The sequence below is a fragment of the Homarus americanus genome, unplaced genomic scaffold (genome assembly GCF_018991925.1).
Source record: "Homarus americanus isolate GMGI-L3 unplaced genomic scaffold, GMGI_Hamer_2.0 scaffold52512, whole genome shotgun sequence".
NCBI classification, from domain to species: domain Eukaryota; kingdom Metazoa; phylum Arthropoda; class Malacostraca; order Decapoda; family Nephropidae; genus Homarus; species Homarus americanus.
In genome coordinates, this window is record NW_024735442.1 from 12892642 (window position 1) to 12905929 (window position 13288).

The 13288-nt window shown below is 42.9% G+C and overlaps 1 protein-coding gene across 1 annotated transcript; it reads left to right on the forward strand.

Moving 5' to 3' along the window:
- The first annotated feature begins 498 nt into the window (after window positions 1-498).
- Window positions 499-12873, forward strand: LOC121870931. The gene is made up of 9 exons (XM_042372903.1): window positions 499-549; window positions 3298-3489; window positions 4305-4435; window positions 4594-4989; window positions 6047-6322; window positions 6803-6973; window positions 8654-8797; window positions 9556-9590; window positions 12864-12873. The coding sequence occupies exons 2-9, from the start codon at window positions 3465-3467 to the stop codon at window positions 12871-12873; spliced, it is 1188 nt and encodes a 395-aa protein (XP_042228837.1). The 5' UTR covers window positions 499-549; window positions 3298-3464.
- Window positions 12874-13288: the final 415 nt, after the last annotated feature.

The following is a 13288-nucleotide window of genomic DNA, read 5'->3' on the forward strand; positions in this document are numbered from 1 at the left end:
AACGACATATTGATACACTGTTCTGCCACCCCTCCCTCCCTCTCTCTCCCTCCCTCCCCCTCATTCCCTCCCTCCCTCCCCTCTCCCTCCTCTCTCCTCCCTCCCCTCTCCCCTCCCTCTCCCTCCTCCCCCCTCTCTCTCTCCCTCCCTCCCCCTCATTCCCTCCTCCCTCCTCCCCTCTCTCCCCTCTCTCTCCCTCATTCTCCTTTATTCCTCCTCCGTCCCTCCCTTCCTTCTCCTTGGTTCCTCCACCCCTCACGCTCCCTCCCTTTGATTCCTCCCTCATCCCCGTCCTTCCACTCCCTCACCCCTCTCCCTCCCTCACCCCCTCTCCCCCTCCCTCTCCCTCCCTCACCCCTCTCTCCTCACTCCCTCACCCCCTCTCCCTCCCCTCACCTCCCTCTCCCTCCCTCACCTCCTCCCTCCTCACCCCTCTCCCTCCCACCTACCTACTGACCCCTTTCCACCCACCTGTGTGTTCACCCCAGACACTCAGTACTACCTCCTAACAACAGCATTAGCACGCAGCTCCTCGCCTTCCCTTCTCACGTATGTTCCTGTACCTTGTAGTGACCTGATGTAGTGTATAGTACCTGCACATGCCTGGTCATCGTGAGGGCGGCAACCACCAGCAAATAAAGTGGTGGTGGATAGTGATGTGTGGTGGTGGTGGATGATATGAAATGTGGTGGTGGTGGTGGATAGTGGTGAAGTTGTGGTGGTGGTGGTGAGGTGAAGTTGATGGTGGTGGGTGGTGGTGGATAGTGGTGAAGTTGTAGTGGATAGTGGTGAAGTTGGTGGTGGATAGTGGTGAATTTGTGGTGGTGGTGGATAGTGGTGAAGTTGTGGTGGATAGTGGTGAGGTTGTGGTAGTGGTGGATAGTGGTGAAGTTGGAGTGGTGGTGGATGGTGAAGTTGTAGTGATGGTGGATAGTGAAGTTGTGGTGGATAGTGGTGTGGTGGTGGTGGATAGTGGTGAAGTCATGGTGGATAGTGGTGAGGTTGGTTGTGGGTGGTGGTGAATGGTGATAATGAAAAGTGATGTTTATGATACAGGTGGATATTATTTCAAGTGACCAGAGTGATGATTTTGGTGACTGTAATGGTGATAATGAGTGGTGATGATAGTGGTGAAAATAGTTGTGGGCAATGGTCAAGATAGTGGTGGTGGGTAGTAGTGGTGGTTTGTGATGGTAAGGATAGTAATGGTGGTTAGTAGTGGTGAGGGGGAAGGGTAGTAGCAAGGGGGTAAGTAGCGCCCTTCAGTGTTTACTACGATCACCAGGGAACCGAGGACTGGATCCGCCCCCCCCCTGATGGTAACGATGGCAGGTCATAATGCTCGGTGGTGATTGCTGGTAATGGTGACTACAGCTCGATAATGATGTGGTTATGGTGACTGTATGGCCATAGTGATTGATAATGGTGATAATTGCTAGTTATGGTAATCAGTTATGGTGAAAATCAGTAATGGTGATGAGTATTAACCTTGGTATTCATCGGGGAGAGACAGTAATCGATGGTGACAGTTGATGATGATGATAATGATAAAAATAATGAAGATAATGATAATGACGACGTTGATTTTTATGGATAATAATAGTAACGAAGATGATAATAATGACAATGAGTAATGAGAATAATGATAATCAAGATAACAATAATGATGATGATGATGATGATATCGATAATAATCTTTAACAGTGATATTTGTATTAATGTTCGTGTGAAATATTGTCACACACACACACACACACACACACACACACGGTGATTAACGAGCGATGGGCAGATGTCGTTGATTACGTTCAATGGTGATCTATTGAAGGCGAGATAATGAGGTAGGTGATAGTGATAATATTGATAGTGAACCATAATGAGTTACGGTGATTAAAGGCGTGGATGACGATAGTGGTGGTGATAGTGAGGTATAATGAGTTGCAGTGATTCAAAGGCACGATAATGGCGTAGGTGATAACAGTGATGGTGAGAGTGGTGACAGACGCAGGTGTGCTTAAGGACCAGGTGATGAATACAGGTGTTACTTACTTAATGGTAAACACTAAACAGTAACAACAGACGATTAATGATGTAATATTTCGCTTAAGACGACTTAACTAAGATGTGAGACAACTCGGATCAATTCAAAGGAGAAATAAAACCTAACCTAACCAAACCTAACCTAACCTATCAGACATCGCGTTTAGGTTCTTGGATTATCCTGTCTCGGTTATTCGACTCTTTGATCCTCCGTCTACTGTGCTCTCAAGGTAATTAGCTCTTTGATAATTCGGTATTGGAAAAGCTGGACCCTTAAACACAAGCTCTATTAATAGTGGCCTTCCCGTTAAACTGTATTTCGTATATTGATCATTTCTGTATTGCCATGATTCCGTATTGCAATGATTCCGTATATCGAGGAATCCATAATAACGCTGCATTTGTATAACATTGATTCCCTATAACAAGTATTCGGTACAACGAGACTAATGTATATCGAAGATTCCGTATAACGATGTTTCCGTATAATCGACGCCCCGTGTAATGTGGTGCTGGGTTACTGGACCATTAACCCCTCTTGACCTATACGTGACTCACTCTAGTGGTGGCATCTTGTGACGTGGCTGTGTGACGTCAGCACCTCCCTAACACTACAGTATATAGTCAACTTTACAGTGTAGATCAGAAGTGTTTAATTAACGGTGTTTACATAGGGTGATTTAATAATGTTTACAAGGGTGATTTAATGGTGTTTACAAGGGTGATTTTAGGATGTTTACATTGGGTGATTGTTTCCCATTTCCCTCCCGTGTTATTTAGTTAATATTCTTGCCAAATTATAGTTAATACTGAATGATGGTAATTGATGCGTCTGGCGACAAATCACCAAGAATATCATTAATTAATTCTGGTCACTCAGTCGAAAGAAGAATGACCATAAATAAATAAAGTTTTAAAAAAGTTTCAAGTTCTAAAATGACAACACTTAGAATGTGAAAAGGAACTCTGGTAACGAGTCTATAATGGAACTTTCAGATGTTTATAATTTTTTCTATTTGTGAATATTTTCTTCTATGACACTTTAGCTACTCCTTCCCCCTTCGTGACGTGTGTGACTGCGATACCTAATTGGCTGAACTCTTTGACGTGTGTGAATGCAGTACCTGATTGGCTTAACTCTGTGACGTGTGTGAGAATGCGGTACCTAATTGGCTGAACTTTTTGACGCAATGCCTGATTGGCCTAACCCTGACGTGTGTGAGACTCCACCACCTGATTGGGTGAACCCTCTTACAGGCATATATGACTTGACGGTACATGATTGGTTGAATCATTTACTGTTGTCACCGTCGCTACATCAGGCAACAACGAGAAGCAGGTGTTCGTCCAGCCGCTGTTTCACTCACTCAGTGTTGGCCGTACAGTATAGCATTACTGTTAGTGTCTCTACAGGCAACTGCACAATGCTTATTGGACCAAGACCAACACGTGAGCAGAACATCTTGTTTTCCTTACTATGAAGTAGATATGATACAGATAGTTGAAGATGTTGTATAGAAACAAAACTAACAAAATTATTAGTATAGTAGTTCTTAATAGTTGTTACATGATAATATAAGTAAATTTAGAATGGTATGTGTTTCTAGAATTATATTTCACCTACCAAACCTTGCTCGATACTGCTGCATTATAAAGTATTGTGTATGTATCCTGTATCAGTGTAAATAACTCTCCTTCGTCAGTAGCCCCATGTATGGAGACCATATATAAGGACACTTCATAGCAGAGTAATAGTGTATATAAACTTTAATAGGACTTAAACACATCACTGCCCCGGGGTGCTCTACTCTGTCTACCACGGGCTCCACCTCGTGCTTTTGATTTAGGTACTTTACTCGTAGCTTCAACTGGTGTAGAACTTGTGGAGTAAAACTTGTCACTTTACCACATGTCGATGGACACAAGGGGAGGCTGGCCGCTGAGGCAGGACGTGGGTTGGTAGATACACGCACACTGTTTACATACAAGGGGTTGGTTAGTAGGGGAGGAGGAATCCTGAAATAAAGGTCGGTACTGGCACAGAATGGACATACAAAAAGTTAATATTGTGCTTTTGTGTATATATTTACACACACACACACACACACGTGATAAGAGGTGCCAGTGTCAGGAAGGAGACACTTAAGTTATCTGGTCTTAGAGATGAGAATATCACCTGTCACTGACCCTTATGGAGCATGACAGTAGGTTAGAGAAGTACCTGGAGTCTTCATATTGTCACTAACCTTTATGTTACCTGACAGTGGGCTGGCTGGTGTACCTGATGGTCAAGGGTTCCTGGTACCGGATGGCTGTGATTCTCTGTATATTCGGGTTCGCCACCCTGACCATCTTACACCAGGGGAGTCGAACCCTCACACTCCAGTACTCCAAGGTGAGGTCCTCCCTACCGCGTTACTCTGCCCTAATCTTAATTATCTTATTTCACTGTCTCGTTCAGCTTGGTTTCATTTCACGGATCAATATCACTATCTTCATTACATATATATTTCTCCTCATATATCCGTCTCCACTTTTTTTCTTATATATCAGCCTATGCCCTTCCCTCCGCCCATGATGTTCCTGCCCCCGCCCTCCCACGGCTACATGACCGCCCTTGATGCCTGCTCCGTCGAAGCCGCTGCTATAAGAGTCGACAACCTAGAGTCGAGCAGCCTCCACGGGGACAAGTACGATGAGAGGGTCAGGGATGCCGCGAAGAGTGAAGAAGAGGGCGGGAAGAGCAAGAAAGAGGGCGGGAAGAGCAAGAAAGAGGGCGGGAAGAGCATGAAAGAGGGCAAGAAGAGCAAGAAAGAGGGCGGGATGGGGCATATAGGGCGTCAGGTGTATGTGTACCTGTGGCAGACCTCGGTTGGGCCCAAAGACGTGTGGGGTCAATGGGTCACACGCCTCCCAGGAGTTCGCTTGGATCTCCTCGAGGTACCGAAGGTGAGTCCAGGGCTGCCGTGGGTAGAGTTAGACTTTGGGGTAGAGTGAGATGACTCGGGGGGAGGCTAGGAAGGTGGATGAAGGTATTGGTGGATGAAGGTAGTAATGGATGAAGGTAGTAATGGATGAAGGTAGTAATGGATGAAGGTACTGATGGATGAAGGTACTGATGGATGAAGGTACTGATGGATGAAGGTATTAATGGATGAAGGTACTGATGGATGAAGGTACTGATGGATGAAGGTATTGGTGGATGAAGGTACTGATGGATGAAGGTATTAATGGATGAAGGTACTGATGGATGAAGGTACTGATGGATGAAGGTATTGATGGATGAAGGTATTAATGGATGAATATATTGGTAAGGGGAGATTTAAGTTCCTGATACGAGCCATGAACAGGTGAGGTTGGTCAGGTGTAGAGCAGGTAGATTATACAGTACTCGTACACATAGACGATACATATATAATATTTCCACGATTAAATTCAGACACAACTCGTAACGTGGACTTGAAGTAGTGAACTTTAGATTTAGTAAGTAAACCGATAAACACGAGTTGGGTAATAGTTGTAGGTAAGCGTTACACGTCATCAAATAACGTCATTAGTGCAATTATGTTGAGAAGTTTTGGCTTTATGTCGGACTGTTGCTGGAGTGTTGATAGGTGCTTCCTCGTCTGGGCCACCACAACACCTACTGCAGTTTACTTTATTTTAATATTCATAAATTTGCTGTTTTTTAATGTCCTTTATTCGCTCAGTCTCAAGCAACATTAGACGATGATAAGAATGTCTTGTTTAATTTGTTTTGTTTAGTACATTTAGTGTTATTGTTAATTATATAACTTATATAGAGGTGAGATTGATATAAACGTGGTAGATAGTATTAATGATAACTTAAGTCAGTAAACAGTGTCGGAGACTTAGTGTGTTGAGTCATACCTGTAGTGTGTCAGTGTCATTTTACCTTGTTCATTAACAAGTAATCTGACCTTGTGGGAGCAACAGTGCCCTCCTAGACACGTCTCCGCTACCTTCCCCCTCCTCCCTCTTGCAGATCGTCACCAGAACGCCCGTCAAGAAACTGGCTAAGCTCAGAAGCTGGAGCAGTTATCCCAACTGGTCTGTGTGGGCGGCAGCGCGGGTGGCACTGCTGTGGGCGGCAGGCGGCATGGTGGTGCCTCTGGGTGTGGTGATGACACGGCCGGTGTGGGTGGAGGCGGCAGGACTCGGGTCAGGAATATTGGTGACCGGGCAGGGTGGGACGATGGACCCCGTGGTGCTTTCCTCCCCCGCCCACCACCCACTCCTCTCCGCCCTCACCACCTACCTGGTTTGTATATTACCACCGGCCAAATGGGCTCCAGCCTTACTGTTCCCTAATCTAATCTAGCTTAATTATGAGCTAATTCTTTGATTGTGAGGACCCGGGCCCTATACCCTAACAGTTAGGTAAAGTTAGTCTCTTGCTCGCTCTTTCTTCCATGTGAATCCTTAGACACATAATGATCCATCATTAATATAAAAAGCCAGATAAATGTCTTTTGAATAAGATTAATTTAAGTACAACTTATTGTGATAACAGGATTGCCGTAATCAGAGTATCGCAGGTCAGTCAGCGAGGGTCACTTAAGGGCACCATCCTCACACTGGGCAGAAAAGTTGCTCAATTTATTCGATACATAGATACTCTCCAGAACCGCCTGGGTATTAGTTGTTGACCTTCCACGCCCTCGCACACCTCCTCCAGTAGGTACTGTACAAACACACGCCCTGGCATAATGCGATTCTCATATCTCTCATTACCCCACAGGTCAATGGCACCAACAACAATTTTGACCAAATCACTAGCCAGAGTGAGCTGCTGACGAAGGCGGTGAAGGAGGCGTGCGGCGTGAAGAATGTGGCTCGTCTCGCTGTTGGTAACTGTTCTGACTTCACCATTCTCCCCAGGAGCTTTATTGTCGACATGGATCTCACACAGGTAACCAGGCGAGACCTTGTGTTCATCACTCCCGTAAAGTTGATGACAGAACAAATTACTAACGTTTATCTCTCGCTCCAACTCTCACAACGTACCACCACCCTAGGGCGGCTGTTCACATTGGTTGATAATGTTAAGTCTTCATTCTCTGTATAGACTTGATTCAAGCGTTTATTGAAGCCCAGTGGCTAGATGTTACAATCCATTTGTTATTTACCTTCACCATGTCATTGTTCCCAACTACCTGTCAAAGTGACCCGTCTTAGTGGAGTGTTTTTATAAGTTGTTTGTTGCTGATGAAAAACTTCTCTTGTATTTATAATAGTTGTATTGCGAAAAATTAACTTCTCTCCTTGTGCACAATTCCTTGTGCACTCATCAGTTAATGAGTACACTCAAGGGTGCACTGGCTGATGGTACAACAACCCTTGGGTGGACCAGCATCCTACCAAGGGATCACCATCTATCACAGTGGATATTCAAGGCCGAGACATAAGAAGATTTAGTTTTTTTGTTTTTTGTTTTGTTTTGTGTTTTCTGTGACAACACCCAAGAACATACAGTGCTGTGGGTCATTTAAATTTAATGTAATATCGTGGTAGGGAAAAAGTTTTGGGTGGTATATCATTTTAGATGACGATCGTAATGGGTGTGAATATGCCTTTAATGACTCATAATACACATAGCGCCTATAATTAGTTATGATATCAGCAAGGTACGAGTGACTGTGACCACTACGCATTTGATTTTTTTATATTTCTTATTTTATCATATTTTACGAAAACGGGTGAAGTTGATGTGTAAAACTTTCTCAGATATTGGAAGCAACACAAGGATCGTCTCACTTGTCCAAGATATCGCTTCACAGCATCATGGACTGTGCGTGCGTGGCCAGAGTACACTGAGTGCATAATTCTCACTCTCTCTATAATAGGAAATTAAAGGTACTGACGTCTAGTACAGAACAAAATATTTGCAGTTTGCTCGTATAAGATGTTTGACTAAAGTATGGAGAAATTATTTTGTACTAGTTGGCATACTGTGAAAGGAACGCTAGGATGTAGAAGGAACCTCAGTACTAAGACAACATTGTGAGGGCTGCAACAAATATTGACTCCTTCATACACAGGGGCAGGATTTTCACCTCAACCTCTTTACTCTCCCACGACACATTTGTATAGTTTTAAATACATTAATGAGTGTTATCATCTTCTACATAACAGCACATGTCGTTTCCCTCATTACACACGCAGCTGCCTTCAGTGTTTACCTCCTCAACACCATGACATCGACTGGTGTGTGTTTCTACAGTCACTCAAAAAAACTATCTTTACAAAATTGTGTTGAGATAATATGAAGCAACGGACGAAGGATTCTGACAACCCTACCGAGACAACGGGAGTTAGTGTTCATTCTGAAATTCACCCCCCCTCCACCTCCCCTCCAAGTAAAGCTAGTTTTTTGAGTGACTGTACATACTGTACATGTGTAAGTTTATTTGTGTCATTTAAGTAGTGTGTATATATATATATAGATATATATATATATATATATATATATATATATATATATATATATATATATATATATATATATATATATATATATATATATATATATATCCTTTTATTTATTGTTCTCCATATAAACCGAAGTCTTGACTGTGTTACTTCCTGACAGACGCCACAGGCTGTAGGATCAGAATCGGCCTTCCTGCGGTACATCAATGAGGACTACTTTCTGGAGGATCCCGTCATAGCCTACCAGCTGTTCCAGAATTACCACCTGTCCCAGTACTGCCCCAAGACGGCCAACCAACTGGAGGTTATGTTCCGCCAGCACCTGTAGACCAAACTAGCCAGCTGAACCATTACTCTGCTAACGGGTGTCAAGCTTACTGCATCTGTCCGGCAGACACGAGAGAGAGGACTTGTAGTAAGACGTGTATCTATACACCACACACTGTGATAATCAAATATAAACTCATTGAAGCACAGTACAGTAGTGTGTTTTTGTAGATGTTATGTAAAAATTAACCTACCTTCCCCTGTTGTATTTATCATTTCTCTCTTGTGTAACTCTAGAGTAGTGGTTCTTAACCTGGGGGGCGTCAGTAATTTCCAGGGGGGGCGCAAGCCCTAGGAAAAAAGTAGGAATTTCTCTAATTATAATTATAGTTTTTATTCTCTTAACAAGAGCGTGGGCTAATATTGAGAAGTTTATGACAAAATGCAAAAGTGTCGCCTTATAAATTTAGTTTTCTTTAGGCTACTTTTTTGTCTTAGGGCTTACCATTTTCTGTACTTATTGACCCCCCTCCCTATCCCTCGAAACACATGGGGGGGGGGGGTTAACTCGTCCTGGACCTGTATACTGCTCGTTGGTGACTGGTGAGCCCCGTTTTCTCCCAGTCTTCTGCACACGTCCGTGGCAATAATTCCTCTTCTCTCACATTTATTCAGTTAAGGCTGTTGAGGTATGTGTCCGGCAACAGTGTAAAAGAGGAAATGCTGTTCTGTCACCCCATAGAAAGTTGTACAACAGCAGCAGCTATTTTTCATGATGTATCAAACTTCTTTCAGGAAAACCAACTTTCGTGGGACTCGCTGGTAGGGGTGTGCACTGATGGAGCTCCAGCCATGCTTGGTCTGCAGTCTGGATTCATTACAATGGTGAAAGAAAAAAATCCGTCTGTTTTAGGTACACACTGCATACTTCATCGTGAATCCTTAGTATCTACAGCTTTACCTGCTGAAATGAGATGTCCTGAACGTGGCTATCAAGGTAGTCAACTTTATCAAAGCTGGAGCCTTAAACAGTCGTCTCTTCAAACTGCTGTGTAAGGATATGGAATCTGAACATGAAACCTTGCTTTTTCACACGAACGTACGATGGCTATCAAAGGGGAACATGCTTGGACGGCTTTATGAACTACGAGAAGAAGTAGCAATATTTCTTGATTCGAAGCAGAAGGCAGATCTCCATGACAAGTTCCAGTCTGAAGGCTTTCAGCTATCTCTAGCTTACCTGGTGGACATCTTCGAAGCGTTGACTGCTCTCAACCTTAAACTACAAGGGAAAACATCAACATCATCATGCACCACGACACCATTCGAACCTTCATGGCCAAACTCGACCTCTGGAAGTGTCGAATTCAGCAGGGAAATACAGCCAGTTTTAGTAACTTGGATTCTGCTCTCATTCACGGTAACCTTGATTCTGAGTTAAAGAAACAAATAATCACTCATCTAACTGACTTGAAAACAGAATTCATCAGATACTTCCCAGAGATAGTTGAGAAGCGTGAGGCCTGGAAATTCATCAGGAACCCATTTCAATGTGAAGTAGCTGATGTTTCGGATGAAGTGCAAGAGGAGTTTCTTGAGTTGAAGTTCAACTCCACAGCTAAGGAAGACTTCAAAGAACTGGATCTTGAGACGTTCTGGGTTAAGTAACTTCCTGTTTACCCTCTGATCTCACACCAGGCTCTTCGGATTCCAACTATGTTCGGATCCACTATCTTTGTGAAGCTGCATTTTCCACGCTCGTTGCTGTCAAGACCAAGTACAGAAACAGGCTGAACGTTGAAGGGGATTTACGTTGTGCACTCACTGGCAATCAACCACGCATTCAAGATCTAGTAGCTAAGAAGCAAGGTCAAGTATCTCACTAATTTATACTCAATAAAAAGACTAAAAACACAATATTTTTCACTTTTCTTTAAAATCTGGGAGGGAATTTTATTCATAGATGCAAGGGGGGCGTGGAGGGAAGGACCAATTCCTAGAGGGGGCGTGGTAGTAAAAAGGTTAAGAACCACTGCTCTAGAGTCTAGAGTAATTAGTCGGACCGTCCGACTAATTACCCAAATGTACCCAAATGTAGCAAAATGTAGCCGCAATGAAGTCAAATAATGGTCCTACATGAATAAATCGGGTTACCAATCACTTCTCGACTAGTATTTGGTGTCACAAAGCCACCTCTTATACACGGAGAATATTCACCCAAATCATCCGACATCCAGGCAAGGGCAAACAGATGATGGCACGGAAAACAGCCCACGCCATCGAGCAAATCAACGAATATGAAAAAAAGTGGAAAATTCAAACCAATACACAGAAACTAATGATAATACACATTGCCAAAATAAACCCTGCACCAATCACAGTCAACAACGTACCTATACAATACTCCAACGAAGGCAAAATTCTGGGACTCACAATAACAGACATAGCAAAACACGTAACACAACGCAAACAGATTGCCCAATCACAACTCACGAAACTACGAAGATTTATATACAAGGTTCCTACAGAGTCCTACTCAACGACACCCTCACCGTGACACTACACACCAAAACGAAGGCTTCGATCGCAAACAAAACACTCGGGAATATATAAAGATTCAGAACCGCATCAATCAAAACCAAAACACACCTATTCAAAGCCCTCATACGCCCACTATTGACTTATGCACCTAACACACTCCAGCTAGCAGCACCTGTCTAGAGTCTAGACAGTTCCAAGTTTTTGTATGATTTCATGAGAACTGTTACCAAATTAGTAAGTAGTGGAAGTAAAAACATTTGATAGATATCCCGGAATAAGTTTTTGTTAATACTAATATCATATCAAACATATTGTAGATTGTATGAATTAATATTCCAATTAGTAGTAGAGGACTGTAGACTATTTACATGTTGTAGAGTAGCGAGAACGGTCTTCGGGCTACAACAATATAACACCAACAAGTAATTAATTAACACATTATGTATTTGTATGAGACATATTTTCAAATGTTGTGGTTTATGGTGGTGGAAGAAACACAGGCTGGAGCTACAGTTTTATTCTGTAACGTTTGGGCGCGAAGCTTTAGTTTTAGTCTGTGTCAACAAGGCTCCGCGCCCAAACGTTGTATAATTCCTGTTCCAGCCTGTATTTTACCACCGCCATAAACCACCACATGTATCGGTAATGTAGCCTCCTGAGCCTTAACTTGTACTATTGGGTGTCTTCAGCACGCACCACAACCCTGGTCTCTTTAACTGTATAACAATGAGTGCCTTACTGTATGTATGGTTGTAGAGGTTAATTAAGGAAAGATTTAAGTTTGTATCGGTTACATAATGTAGCCTTAAATATGTTTACATTGCAAATCTAACACAACCTGTATGTTCTAATATATATATTTGTTTCCTAAGTTACAAGTGCCTTATATCTAAAACTGTATTGTATGTAGTTTTATGAGATAACTTACTGAAAACTGAAGATTCTTCTATTTATAAATGCATTATGTACAGTGACATTATATAGTGTAACGGGAGAGAACCAAGTACCTTGCAGAGTATAGGGAGGGGTGGTGCGGCCCGGGGGAGAGGTGGTGCGGCCCGGGGGAGGTTGGGGCGGCCCGGGAAGGGGGTGGTGCCGCCCGGGAGTGGGTGGTGCGGCCCGGGGGAGGGGTGGTGTGGCCCGGGGAGTGGGTTGGTGCCGCCCAGGGAGGGGTGCCTAACACCCTTGACTAATCAGGAACACAGCTCGACCTTACTGATCGAGGGAATAACTTTCCATCTAATGAGTAATTCTTTCTTCAAACACACCTTTTCATGCATTCGGTATTGCCTCTCCCATCTTCAGTGATCATTAGACTTACCAGTAAAATGTAATCACATGAATCAAATATACTATGTATGTTTTATGACAATAAACCCTGAAAGTTCTGTTTTTCTTCTTGTCGTCAATGGGCAATCTATATAATACCTATCGTTGCTTCGTGAACGCACTAATATGTCGATTCTTTCTTCAGAGAGTGTAGTGATTCACCCGTGGGTATCAGTTGAGTGTAGTGCAGGACCAAGTAAAGAACTCAAACTTGTTGCACACATTCCCCACAGAGTATCTTAAGAGTGGTGCTGGCTGGCGTAATCAAATACCTGGAGACTGGCCCCGATTTATCCTTTTACCACACATACCAAGCACCGGCCAATAATGTTTACCAAATTAAAGGTAACAAACAGCAGGTAAACTCATTCATCATATTTTCAGTAATAGTTATATATCTGTATTTTATGCCATTTTAGACAGTAGAAATTTACTATGGTTTATTTTGTATTGCGAAGTTATTTAAAAGAAAAGGAACTATGAATATTGTAGTTGTGTTCATGTATGTTCACACTACAGTCTGGCTTACAAGTAACAGGTGATGTTCTGTCCATCATTGTGGTGTCAAATTGGAGATTATTGACAGGAATTATATTTCCTATTTTCAGGCAAATTCTTAGCTGTACTGTATATGGAAGCAGTCGTGTTGATAAAGGTA